Genomic DNA, 11601 nt, shown 5'->3' on the forward strand with positions numbered 1-11601 from the left:
TGCAGTGGTATTCCAGGAGACACTCTAGGAAGTACAAGTCTGGCACCAGAGTTTAGGACTTTTAATTTGTCCCAAAGTTGCTGAAGCAAAAATCATGATAAAACATTCTGCTTTCCTTTACACCCCCCCAACGCAAAAAAACAAAAACAAAACTATTCGTAGGAAAAAAATGGTTTTGTACATGGGAAGAAACAATATAAATTCAAAACTTACAGATAAGGATTAGCTCTATCACTCATCTCTTTAAAAAGTTTATATGAATATCCAGTCAAAACCAACAGGGTATCTCCCTTGAAATGTTATCTATACGAACTTCCAAGTAGACCACAGGACTGTATACTGTCTTGGAATGTCCTCAGAAGGCTCCGTCATTGATCAGGTAACAGAGTAAAAACCCCAGAGTCCTTTTCTTTCAAACAGAAGAGGGTAAAGACAGAGGGATGGAAGAAACTATTCAAACTTCGTCTTCTTTCCTTGTGGCTTGTGGTCTCCCCCTCCTCCTCTGCCTCCTCGGAAGCCTCCTCGCCCTATAGGAAGCCAAGACATTGAAGAATGAGTACAAAGCAGCCAGGAGTCCTCCCCTCCCCACAGTGATCAGTGACAACCTGGAGGTTGATGCAGGAACCCTGCCCTGGGCTCTGGACACATTGTGAAGGACACGTGCCAGTGTCCAGTGCACACAGAGAGGAAGCCCCAGCCTCCTTACCTCCAAAGCCTCCCCGGCCTCTGCCACCAAATCCACCTCGGCCTCCTCTGCCACCACCTCGGCCTCCAAAGCCACCTCTGCCTCCACCGCGACCTCCAAAGCCACCTTCACCCTTCGGTTTGGCCCAGTCCAAAGTAACTTTGTTTCCATCAATTTCACCATCTTCCATGGCCTCCTTGGCAGCTTTGGCATCTTCCTCACTGTTGAAGTCTACAAAACCAAACCTGAAATGCCAAATGAGATTACTTGTTATAGAAAAAACACATACTGCAGGTGCCAAGATTAACCTCACATGTTGGGACGCTGGTTCCACAGGAAGTAGATTTGCTCAGTGGAGGAAAGACCCAAGTGACAGAGTGAAAGGCTTCCTTGTGAAATGCTGAAACTCATTTTATCGACCCCCAGAAATGTCTCACAGATCAGAATATACCTCTGTGAAGACAGAGGGCAAAATAATGCTAACTGTGAATTGTCTCTTCTTCTCGTGCGAATCCATAAACTGCCACCAATCGACAGAAAGGAGCTCAGTGAGAAGGTATACTAGAAAGGAGGTCTCCGCTGCGTGGACAAGTATTTCCTTTCATCTTACCCTTTGGAGGACCCAGTCTCCCGGTCAGTGACTATCCTTGCCCGAACAGAGCCGTCGAACGATTCCTTTAATGTTTCTTCTGTGGTATCCTCAGACAGACCTTTGACAAACAAGGTTTTGGACGGCTCTACGAAGAAAAATTGCACATTTTACCTAAAGCCACAATAACCAGATGGTAGCTCTTAATAACGTCCAGTATGGGACTAGTGGCCAAGAGTGCTCGGCTTAGCAGAAGCTAGCCTTTCACTTAAAAATCTCTGGAAAAAAGGCACATAAAAGCAACTTAGCAAACTAGTGCTCAATTAAAGCAAAAGGCATAGATCAATCATCTCAAGTTTATACTGATCACCAGAGCAGCTGAGGTCCTGTCTCAGATCCTTTATGGAAAGAAGGAGAAGCAATGCAAAGACAGCAATCCCTAAACAAGCTGGCAGCTGTTACAATCACCACATAGGGCAGTAACTGTGGGCGAATGTGCTGCTAGAAGACCTCACTGGATCAGAACTTGACTATCTAGAGGAATTTTCTTGGGATTTCATCAGTTATGTTCTCAGATAATCAATCATCATATCCAGTATCCTTCACTCAGCAGCAACAGGAAACACAAACGTTCACCTCTAAACTGGACAATGATGCAGCATAGCACCAAGGAGTGCCAATCCTCAACATAACACCATGTTAAACGTAACTTACGGCTTCTTGCATTAGGTGATCCCCTGGGTCCTTGCAACTCCAGCCTGATTGCTCTGCCCTCAATTTCCCTTTTATTACAGGAATTTAAAGCTTCTTTAGCATCTTCAAATGAAGCAAATTCTATAAATGCATACCTGAGAATAATCATCAATAGAGTTAGTTACCAAGCACATAGTTGCTGGGCTGCAGACATCTAATGCCACCAGAGATACTTAAATGATGCTCTTTATACCCAATTTGTGAGCTAAAATGATTCAGCCTCTTAAAGCCCATAATTAATATCCTAACCATACTAATTATTTTACCCTTTAGATTTGCCATTTTGGTTCTGGGGCACTTTAATAAAAGTCGCCTTCTCAAATACTTCTTGAAGAGTTTCTTCTGTTGCATTGTAGGAGAGATTGCTTAAAACCAGAGTTTTTGATTCACCTACAAAGAAAAAAAAAGCCAAATGAAGACCCTGAAACAATGGTTCCTAAGTTCAGTCACAGCTATACCTTATTCGAGAACTTCTATGACTGGGAAGAATTAACATGTCAATAGACATGCAGGTGGACTTCCTCTTGTTATTCATACTGAGTACTTACCATGCACTACTGTATTCCTATTACCTAAATATGTAAAAGCTATTTGTTTATATGTTCCTAAGAACAAATATTCTAATTTAAAGGTGCATATCATCGAAGTCCTTTAAAGGGTCAAACACACAGGGAGATCTGTCTATGTTCCAATGCAAAACGACTTCATACACCTCACTCAAGACACTGAATTACTATCATAGAGGTACAGAACTTGACCGATCTAGAGCTACATCTAATTTACTAGTGAACTTAAAAAAAAAAAAAAACCAGGAAAAATGCAAAGATGTCCCTCCATCAATCCTGGAATTCTGTAAATTCTTACCACTCCAAGTGCTATTCTTTCCACCTCTATAGTCTTGATTTTGACCCTTCTCTCCAGTATAGTACAGGGAAATAGATCGCCCATCTATCTCTGTTCCCTGCTTTTCTTCCAAGGTTTTTTCTGCATCAGCTTCTGTCTTAAATTCAATATAAGCAATCCTGCAACAGTACAAAAAAAAAAAGACATTAAGAACTTTAAAAAACACCGATTTTTAAAAAAAAACCATGTTAACACAATGTTCTAATCTCATCAACAGAACCTTGTTTCAAATGAGTACAATAAAAATGTTCTTAAAGAACTGAAATGTTCTGGTTTCCTGCCATGTTTCACTTGTCCATTAAAATTTTCCTTCCACTACAGAAGGTTGCCAAGCACACCTAGAAAACTTGTTCATGGTAACCCCATCTCACTGCACAACTGCTATTACTTACAAAGCTAGGTACATTTCACAATACTTTGCATATATTTGGAGTCTTTTACGATGACCCTAAAGTATGTTCTCCCACTGCCCAGGTAGGAAGTTAAGGCACCGGTTAAAGATTAGTTTGCACCAATCACACACCCAGGAAAGTGAGATCAAAATTTCTTTTATAAAATCAGAAGTACATTAATTTTAATGGAAGTCGACATTCCTTACACACAAAACATACCCTTTACTCTTTCCATCCTTGCTGACTAATCTGATTTCCACAGCATCTTCAAATACTTCTTTTAATTCATCCTGAGTAACTTTGTAAGGCAGATTTTTAGCCAAAAGTGTTCTTGCGTCTCGATCTAGGTTAAAAAAAAAAAAAAAAACAAATGAAGTGTATTGCTTGAAAGACATACTCTCCCCTCCCCGAAGAACTAATGGAAAAGTTCTGTTCAACAAATAATTTGAGATCCTACAATATACAAGGCATGTACGTATACATACACCCACTTATACATGGCACGGAAGTATAGAGATGCAGCAAATGGCAAAAACACAAGCTGCTGTCACCAGTGAAATCAAATTGCGTATCGGATACTCACAGCAGTGCTCAAGCTAAAACAGGTGCTAAGTACTTTTTGAATTAAGATTACGAACACACATTTTGAAACATGACAAACAAAGAGAGAAAAGATAAAGAATACAAAAAGAGTAGTTAGGATCTAATCTAGTTCTATTGAGGAAAGACCTCTATTAACCAATTCTTTTTTAAAGAAGTGTATTCTTGCTCGGGAATTTAGAAAACCGGCAAGCAGTACATTTATCACTTGAACTCATTTAAACCCTCACATTATAAGGAAACCAATGAAAGTTAAACTATTTACCCTGGCCAACTAGCTCCCGACTAGATATATAACCATTAAGAAATTAGAGGACAGTTATCACAATTACCCAGTCTTACATACCTTTCTTACTGTCTTTTCCCTTTGGTTTTTCTAGTTTAATTTCATTGCCAAAGACTTTTAAACCAGTGAGTTCCAAAGCTTTTTCCAGATCTTCAGCAGATTCAAAATCCACATAGCCGAACTTCCTTTAAGACGGTAAGATGAAAAATGCAAAATTACGAATGGGGGGAAAAAAAACCCATGAAAACATGACTACACAATCCCTTCCGGGCAAGCAAAATGTGACGATGTGATGATGCAAACAAGAATTAAGCAAAGAAAAACCTATGGTCTTAACAGAAGTCAAGGCTCTATTAAACTGCTGCTATAGAGCAAGGTATCAGGGAACTGATGCAAGTTCACCTTTGAGGTCTGTATTAGCCATACTGCTCCTAACAACTGATACTAACAGCAATCAAAAGAACCTGGTTTGGGGCTCCTGGGTGGCGCAGTTGGTTAAGCGTCTGACTCTTGGTTTCGGCTCAGGCCATGATCTCAGTTTCCTGTGCTCGAACCCCACACTGGGCTCTGTGCTGGCAGCTCGGAGCCTGCTTGGGATTCTCTCTCTCCCTCTCTTGCTGCCCCTCCCCCACTTGTGCTCTCTCTCAAAATAAATGGAAGTTAGAACCATTATATCTCTTCAAATCCAGTAGTTTCAGATCTTTCTAGAAACCTAAGATTCAAATCTTGTAACTTACTAAAAATTAACGCTGTAACAAAATGTAAGGGAGATTTTAGAAACTTCAATTTGGGATTTTACGTTTTGATGATCTAGTAACTTAACTCGTTGATGTCTAATATTTGAAAACTTGCAAATCCAGGAGTAATGTGCAGAATTCCTCCATACTCACCTAGACACACCAATTCTGACATCCACAACAGCAAGATCATTTTTAGCAAAAATGTCACTAATGCCTGTTTTTAATTCGGGAGCAGATTTGCTGAAATTCAGGTTTCCAACAAAAAGATTGAATGATGTAGTTGGTTCTGTACCTGTACAAAACAGGAATTCCAATTAGTCTATTTATAAAGTATGGCACGAACTTAAATTTCCAGTGTGAAATTTCTACACAGAGCACATCAGACATCACAGTATCACATCAGGCTTCAGTATTAAGTCCCTCTGCTGTTCATCACTTGTGCGATGAGGTGCCACACCCTTCCCCTACCCCCCATTCTGCAAGTTACCTTCTACTTTCTGTTTCTTGGCTTCAGGAGCCGCTTTCTGTTTGGCCATTTCCTTCTTTCGCTTTCCAGGTGCTTCTTTAACAGGCTCTGTACACAAGATTTTCAACACTGTTACCAGTGAGTAGTCACACATATTGAAGTGCCTTTTCTTCCCCCCAAGTAACCTCTATAATTTTTATCACTGTACTTCAGAATCTAACTTGATTACCTTCTTCTTCTTCTTCTTCCTCCTCCTCCTCCTCCTCTTCTTCCTCATCATCATCCTCCTCTTCCTCATCATCCTCCTCTTCATCCTCATCATCCTCCTCCTCATCTTCATCTTCAGCTGCACTCTTGGCCTTCACAGGAACGGCTTTGGCAGGGATTTTCTTTCCTTTGGCTGGTGTGGTCTCCATAGCTTCTTCTTCAGAGTCTGAAAGAGATGCAACTTACTCAAAAACTCAAGAGAATTCTCCCCAAACCAACTTTAGTTCTTGGAAAATCTAAAGGAAAAGAAATGCAATCCTATCAACGCCACCATGCTTAGCAGTTACAGAAAGGAGTAAAGAGATCTGTTGGAAGCAAATCCCACCTTATGAAAAATACTCACAAAATAGGCCATTTTAAACATTTTCTCAGGGGCAGGCAATCATTTTGGGTGACTTAAGACTTCTGTACCACAGACAGCCCAGAAAATCCCTGGGAGGATTTTCATCTAACTCCTAGACCGTCCTGGGATGTGTAGCATTACTGCCAAAACCTCACCTCTAATGCACCTTCTAAAAACTAGTCCGGAAACAAAAGAACTCCTTACCATCGTCATCCTCATCATCATCCTCTTCCTCATCCTCATCGTCTTCCTCCTCGTCGTCGTCGTCCTCATCATCTGAGGCAGGGGCAGCAGCGGCGGCTTTCATCACTGCCGGCTCGAATTCATCCTCCTCTTCATCCTCCTCTTCCTCATCCTCCTCTTCACTGTCCTCGTCATCTTCCTCATCACTGTCTTCCTTCTTGGCATTCTTCCCATTCTTTGCTCCCTTGGCTGGGGTGGCTGCTCCTTTCTTACCAGGAGTTGCTACCAATGCCTTGCCCGGGGTGGCTCCCTTCTTGCCAGGTGTTGCTACTGCTTTGGCTGGTGCAACGGTTTTTTTTGGCTGGTGTGGCTGCTGCCTTTTTGCCAGGGGTGACAACTGCTTTCTTGGCTGGTGTGGCGACTGCAACCTTTTTTGTTGGGGAAACCATTACCTTCTTTGCTGGAGTTGCGGCAGCCTTCTTGCCTTTTTTCTGAGGAATGATAACCTGAAGAATAAATAAAACCAAACATAAATCTGTTTCCAATCCCGAAGAGTGCCTTGGTCCCATGAGCAAGTACTAAATTCTCACACTGGTTCTGGCTCAAGACCGCATGCATTAGATGTATGTTAGTGTGTTAAACTACAGGGCCATGACATTGGGTCCTCCCATGTGCCTGAAGTCACAGCCTTCTTCTTCAGATAAAATACAATACTGAAGCATAAAAAACTGCTCTGAACAGTTAAAATACCTCTGAATTCCTGTACTTCATACATTCTAACTGCATTTAAAGTGGCACAGCTTAATATGGACTCTGACAACAGTCAGTTTGGATCCTACCTGCCACTTTAACAGCCTTAGGAAAAGCTTAAAATAACTTTTAAGCCTCAACTTTTTTTTCCTCATCTGTAAAGGATAATAACATCAACCTCTCATACTGTTAGAGAGATTATGAGTTGGCATATCTATTAGAAGTCTTGCACACAGAAAGCTCTACTTGTTAAGTACTACTTAATCATTTAGGATTCTTACAGTGGGTACTGGTATAAAAAGCTCATTAGAACTAGAAAATAAAATGAGTAACAAATAGACTGGTCAACCCTTGCAAAATTAATAAAGAGTGAGCATCTTAAGCTTGATAAAAACTTCCATTCGTCTACCTTAATTTTACACTCAAAGCCACTTTTTGCTGCTAGTTTCATCAGGTAATGAATTAACAGTAAAACCTTTATCAAATCCTCAACAAATCTAGGCAAAAATATAGGGATTAGTGGTCTTTACAGTGAGCAAACAGTAGCCAGGCATGTTACCAGGTTAACACAGAGAGGTGGCCACCCTCAACCCACACCAAGAGGTTAACAGTAACTAGTATCACACAGCTCATAATCAATCCTCCTTGGAGGCTAGGAAAGGATCTGGTAAGCCTAACTGAGACCTGAAAACAATGCTCAGCAATGCCACTTACTAGACACTTAACAGTCCAGGCTGTTTATTCATCTAGTGTGTTGGCCTAACATACTAAACTAGAAAAATGTCACAGGGGCGCCTGGGTGGCGCAGTCGGTTAAGCGTCCGACTTCAGCCAGGTCACGATCTCGCGGTCCGTGAGTTCGAGCCCGCGTCGGGCTCTGGGCTGATGGCTCGGAGCCTGGAGCCTGTTTCCGATTCTGTGTCTCCCTCTCTCTCTGCCCCTCCCCCGTTCATGCTCTCTCTCTCTCTGTCCCCCAAAAAATAAATAAACGTTGAAAAAAAAAATTAAAAAAAAAAAAAAAAAAAAAAAAAGAAAAATGTCACAATTTAATACAACATATGGCACCAAGCCCTACAGAGAGCACAGGAAAAGGAAACACTAAATCTTTTCTGTCAAATTCATTCAAATACTTACCCTGTATCTCAACATGCCAATGAAGAGCTTGGGAAACAATCTCCGCAGACCATGGATGAATGAATATAATCTTATTTTTGCCAGTATTTTCAGACATTTGATACCACCTGTTTTAACTCTCCGTTTCGTAGTTTAACACAACTCGGCATGAAGCTATATATAATTACCTCTTCTCCACTGCTATCATCATCTTCATCTTCTGACATTTCCTCATCTTCACTGTCTTCTTCTACCTCCTTAGGGGGAGGAGCCATTTTCTTGGGGTCACTTTGATTTTTACCAGCCTAAAACAAACAATTAGCACATCACACCTCCAACATCTCAGACCATTCATATTTTCCCATCATTCTTAAGCGTAGTAAGCCACCTCCTTTTTTTAAGTCCGCTTTTCAGACTGCTGGATAAAAATACACGTGAACTACTAGGTAAACTAGTACTGAGGTCAACGTTAAAGCGGTAAGACTCTTGAGCCCCGCTCCCCCATTTTTCCTGTGATTTACAAACATCACCAATGGTTTTAACAGTACAGACAACTGGCCCATTTTAACGGCCAACAACCCATAGCTCTTTACCGCGTGGGGGGGAACTACCTTAAAAAAGCCTTTGGTTAATTCTGGCACCACAACCTACACTCTCGCCTGAATCCAAATTCGGGGTGGTGAGGGTCTTTAAGACAAGTTTTCAAAAAACCACGCTAGCCCTTACAACCTTCGCTCTTCCGAAGTTCTTTCCCGTGGAAACCCCGCCCCTTCCAGACCCGGCGGAGCCACGTGAAGATACCGCGCAGGTCACCATGTGCGCGCAGCACAGCATAAAAAGCACGAGGCAGGGCCTCCTCCTGGAGCCCACCTCGTGCCCGCCCGTCTGGCCGGAGCCGACATCCCGTAGGCCGCAGGCCCTCCGTTTAAAGCAGTCCCGCCTCTCCCCAACTCACGGCCAGGTCCCCTCCGCAGACGCCGGGACACACGCGGCGCGGCCCACGTGGCGGGCCGCGCGCTGGGGCACGTGCGTCAGGAGGCGGGGCCCCGCTTCGGCCCGTCGCAGGAGTTTGGCATCATCCCTCCACCCCAAGGCCCGGCGCCCCCTCCCCACTCAGTCTCGAAGTCTTTCCGCCCCACCACAACCACCCGCGGAACCCGCCGAAGCCCTTCACCTCGCCACCGATTAGCCAAAAAACGCGAGACCTCCCCGCTAACCGCGCGAGATTTCCCGCAGCATGGCGCCCTCGAACGCGCCCGGGACGGCGCGCAGGCCCTCCTCCTCGCGGCGCCGCGCGCGCCCTCCTCAGAAAGCAGGCCTCGACGTCCATGCTTGCGCAAGCAGGCTTCTTACTTTTGCGAGCTTCACCATGATGGCGGCGTATGCCGGCGGAGTGTGTGGCGGGCGAGTGGCGCAGACGAGTCCAGAGGAACCCAAGCGACGGCGATGGCGGCCGCTGGTACAGAATATCCCGGAGCACGTATGCTTGGCTGCCAGCTAGAGCTCGAGACTGAGGCGAAAGACTGAGCCTGCCCAGTAATCGCCTCTGGAAAGGCGACGACGGCGTCCTCGTGACTCCGTCTCGGCCAACCAGAGGTTGCGTCCATCCTATGGACCAATCGCGAGCCTCTACCCAAGAACGGCGCGAGGCGGGGCGCAGGCAGGAGTGGGCGGGCCGAGGCGGGCACGGGAGGGGGAGGGGATTCGGTGGCGGCGCCCTGGGGGCGGGATTCGCTTTGTGCAAGGCCGGCTCTGATTGGGTGGTAGGCGCGCGGTTCCTGAAGAGCCTCTTCGCTGCCCGCGCTCGCGGCGCTTGCGCCGTGGGACTGACGCTTTTGGCGCCGCTAGTTCCCGAGACGCGGGCGGCTGCGTATGGGTAGTCTCAGGTATCTGACCGTGTCGGTGTCTTGTCTACTCGGGGGAGGGAGGGGTCCGTGGAGATCTTGGGCGGCCCCACGAGCGGCTGCAGCCCGCTCTCCACGGTGAGCCGCCCGGCGGCCGTGGAGAGAGTAGTTCGTCCCCATTTCCCTGCTAATGAGCCCGAGACCTCCCGAAATAAAGGGACCGCCAGGTTCACAGCGCCCGCGTAGGAGGCGCACTTCAGCCTGGCCCGCCAATGAACCCGAGCCAGAAAATCCCCGTCTGCAGGTGATTCTCTCCCAGGCCACGTGCCTGAAGCTGCCTCCTAAGAGCTGTTAATAAAAGACAGTCGCCTATGTCTGTGAACAGTGCACAAACATTACATTTAGTGTCAAGTAGCCTCATGAGCTGGGTATTTCTCCCAACGAGGAACAAGACCGGAGAGATAACTTTCTGGTGGTCACCGGGCATTATAACTGGGGTGGGGAGAGGAACTTGGTGAGGCCAACCACAGGCCAACCCTTTGACCACTCACAAGTTCCCCTTTTTGTTATTTGGGACTTAAACATAAATTAAAATGTGACTTAGAAGTCAGTCTCACCAAATGGTCCAGGAGTTAGTCAAAAGAGGCAAGGAAAGGTTTCCTCAATGGCAGAGGCACAAGAGGTTCTTTGGGTGGTGCTTTTGCCAGTTCTGATGGGTCACTGCGGGCAAATTTAGTTGGTGCCAAACTTGACCCAGAGCACTTCCTTCAGCATAGAGCCTGCCTAGGATATATACTGGGCATCTGGTATCTAAATGTCTCTGCAGGGTTGCCTGGGTGGCTCATTCGGTTAAGCTTCCAACTTCTGCTCAGGCTCAGGTCATGATCTCACGGTTCATGGGTTCTAGCCCCGCATCGGGTTCTGTGCTGACACCTCCGAGCCTGGATCCTGCTTCAGATTCTGTCTCTCCGTCTCTCTCTCTCTCTCTCTGTGCCCTTCCCCCCTCAAATAAATAAACACTAAAAAAAATTTTTTTTAATAAAAATAAATAAACGTTTCTGCAAAACCAGGATACCTTCAGCTATGATGATATTTCCACAATTGAACTGATGTCCAGAGTTGCCTCTGGAGATTCTAATTAAAGAGGTTTGAATTGGGGACCAGGATTTTGTATTTTAACAAGGGCCCATGGGGATTCTTAGGGAACAATCAAGTTATTTTGCAATGCTTAACTAGCATACTCCTGGGACTGAGTGTGTAGGAAACCCACAGCTAGCCACTGGGGCTCTGATTAGGGAGGAGGTTGGGGCCAGTTCTGGGGTCAGCACCCTGCTTTTCTGACCTATGGAGACCCCCTGCGGAAGTTCATATTTTGAACTCTGGGATGGGGACCAAGGGGACCCTTACTGGGTTATGGGGGACAAAAAGAACAGCATGGGCCCAGACGTGGAATAAGAAGACTCTCGTGTTTTCAAGCAGTTTGGCACAGAGCAAGATTAGGGTGCTCATAGGAAGAGCCTAGAGAGATGAGAGATGAGAGGTGGGCATGATCAAGTGACAATATTCTACAACTATTGGTGTGGCTGGCTTCTTGTCATTCAGATCTCAGTTTATATCACCTCTTAAGAGGTGATCATCCTTGACCCTCCAATGAAAGGTATCACTTGGGGACTCCCTATCACATCCCC

At 45.2% G+C, this 11601-nt stretch overlaps 1 protein-coding gene and 3 non-coding genes across 4 annotated transcripts; all 4 read right to left on the bottom strand.

The window, feature by feature from the left end:
• Nucleotides 1-46: 46 nt before the first annotated feature.
• NCL (nucleolin) lies at nt 47-9607 on the bottom strand. The gene is given in 15 exon segments (XM_045481703.1): nt 47-527; nt 707-930; nt 1296-1422; nt 1989-2122; nt 2294-2417; nt 2892-3049; nt 3542-3665; nt 4269-4393; nt 5099-5240; nt 5436-5522; nt 5644-5847; nt 6229-6565; nt 6567-6713; nt 8258-8374; nt 9423-9607. Coding segments are annotated over 15 exon segments (2145 nt in total). The 5' UTR covers nt 9441-9607; the 3' UTR covers nt 47-450.
• LOC123600215 lies at nt 1112-1243 on the bottom strand. The gene has a single exon (XR_006713576.1). It is a non-coding gene; the product is annotated as a small nucleolar RNA SNORA75 (small nucleolar RNA).
• On the bottom strand, nt 1789-1869 carry LOC123600236. The gene has a single exon (XR_006713595.1). It is a non-coding gene; the product is annotated as a small nucleolar RNA SNORD20 (small nucleolar RNA).
• Nucleotides 5323-5391, bottom strand: LOC123600228. Its single transcript, XR_006713587.1, has one exon. It is a non-coding gene; the product is annotated as a small nucleolar RNA SNORD82 (small nucleolar RNA).
• Nucleotides 9608-11601: the final 1994 nt, after the last annotated feature.

The sequence above is a fragment of the Leopardus geoffroyi genome, chromosome C1, assembly GCF_018350155.1.
Source record: "Leopardus geoffroyi isolate Oge1 chromosome C1, O.geoffroyi_Oge1_pat1.0, whole genome shotgun sequence".
Classification (NCBI taxonomy): domain Eukaryota; kingdom Metazoa; phylum Chordata; class Mammalia; order Carnivora; family Felidae; genus Leopardus; species Leopardus geoffroyi.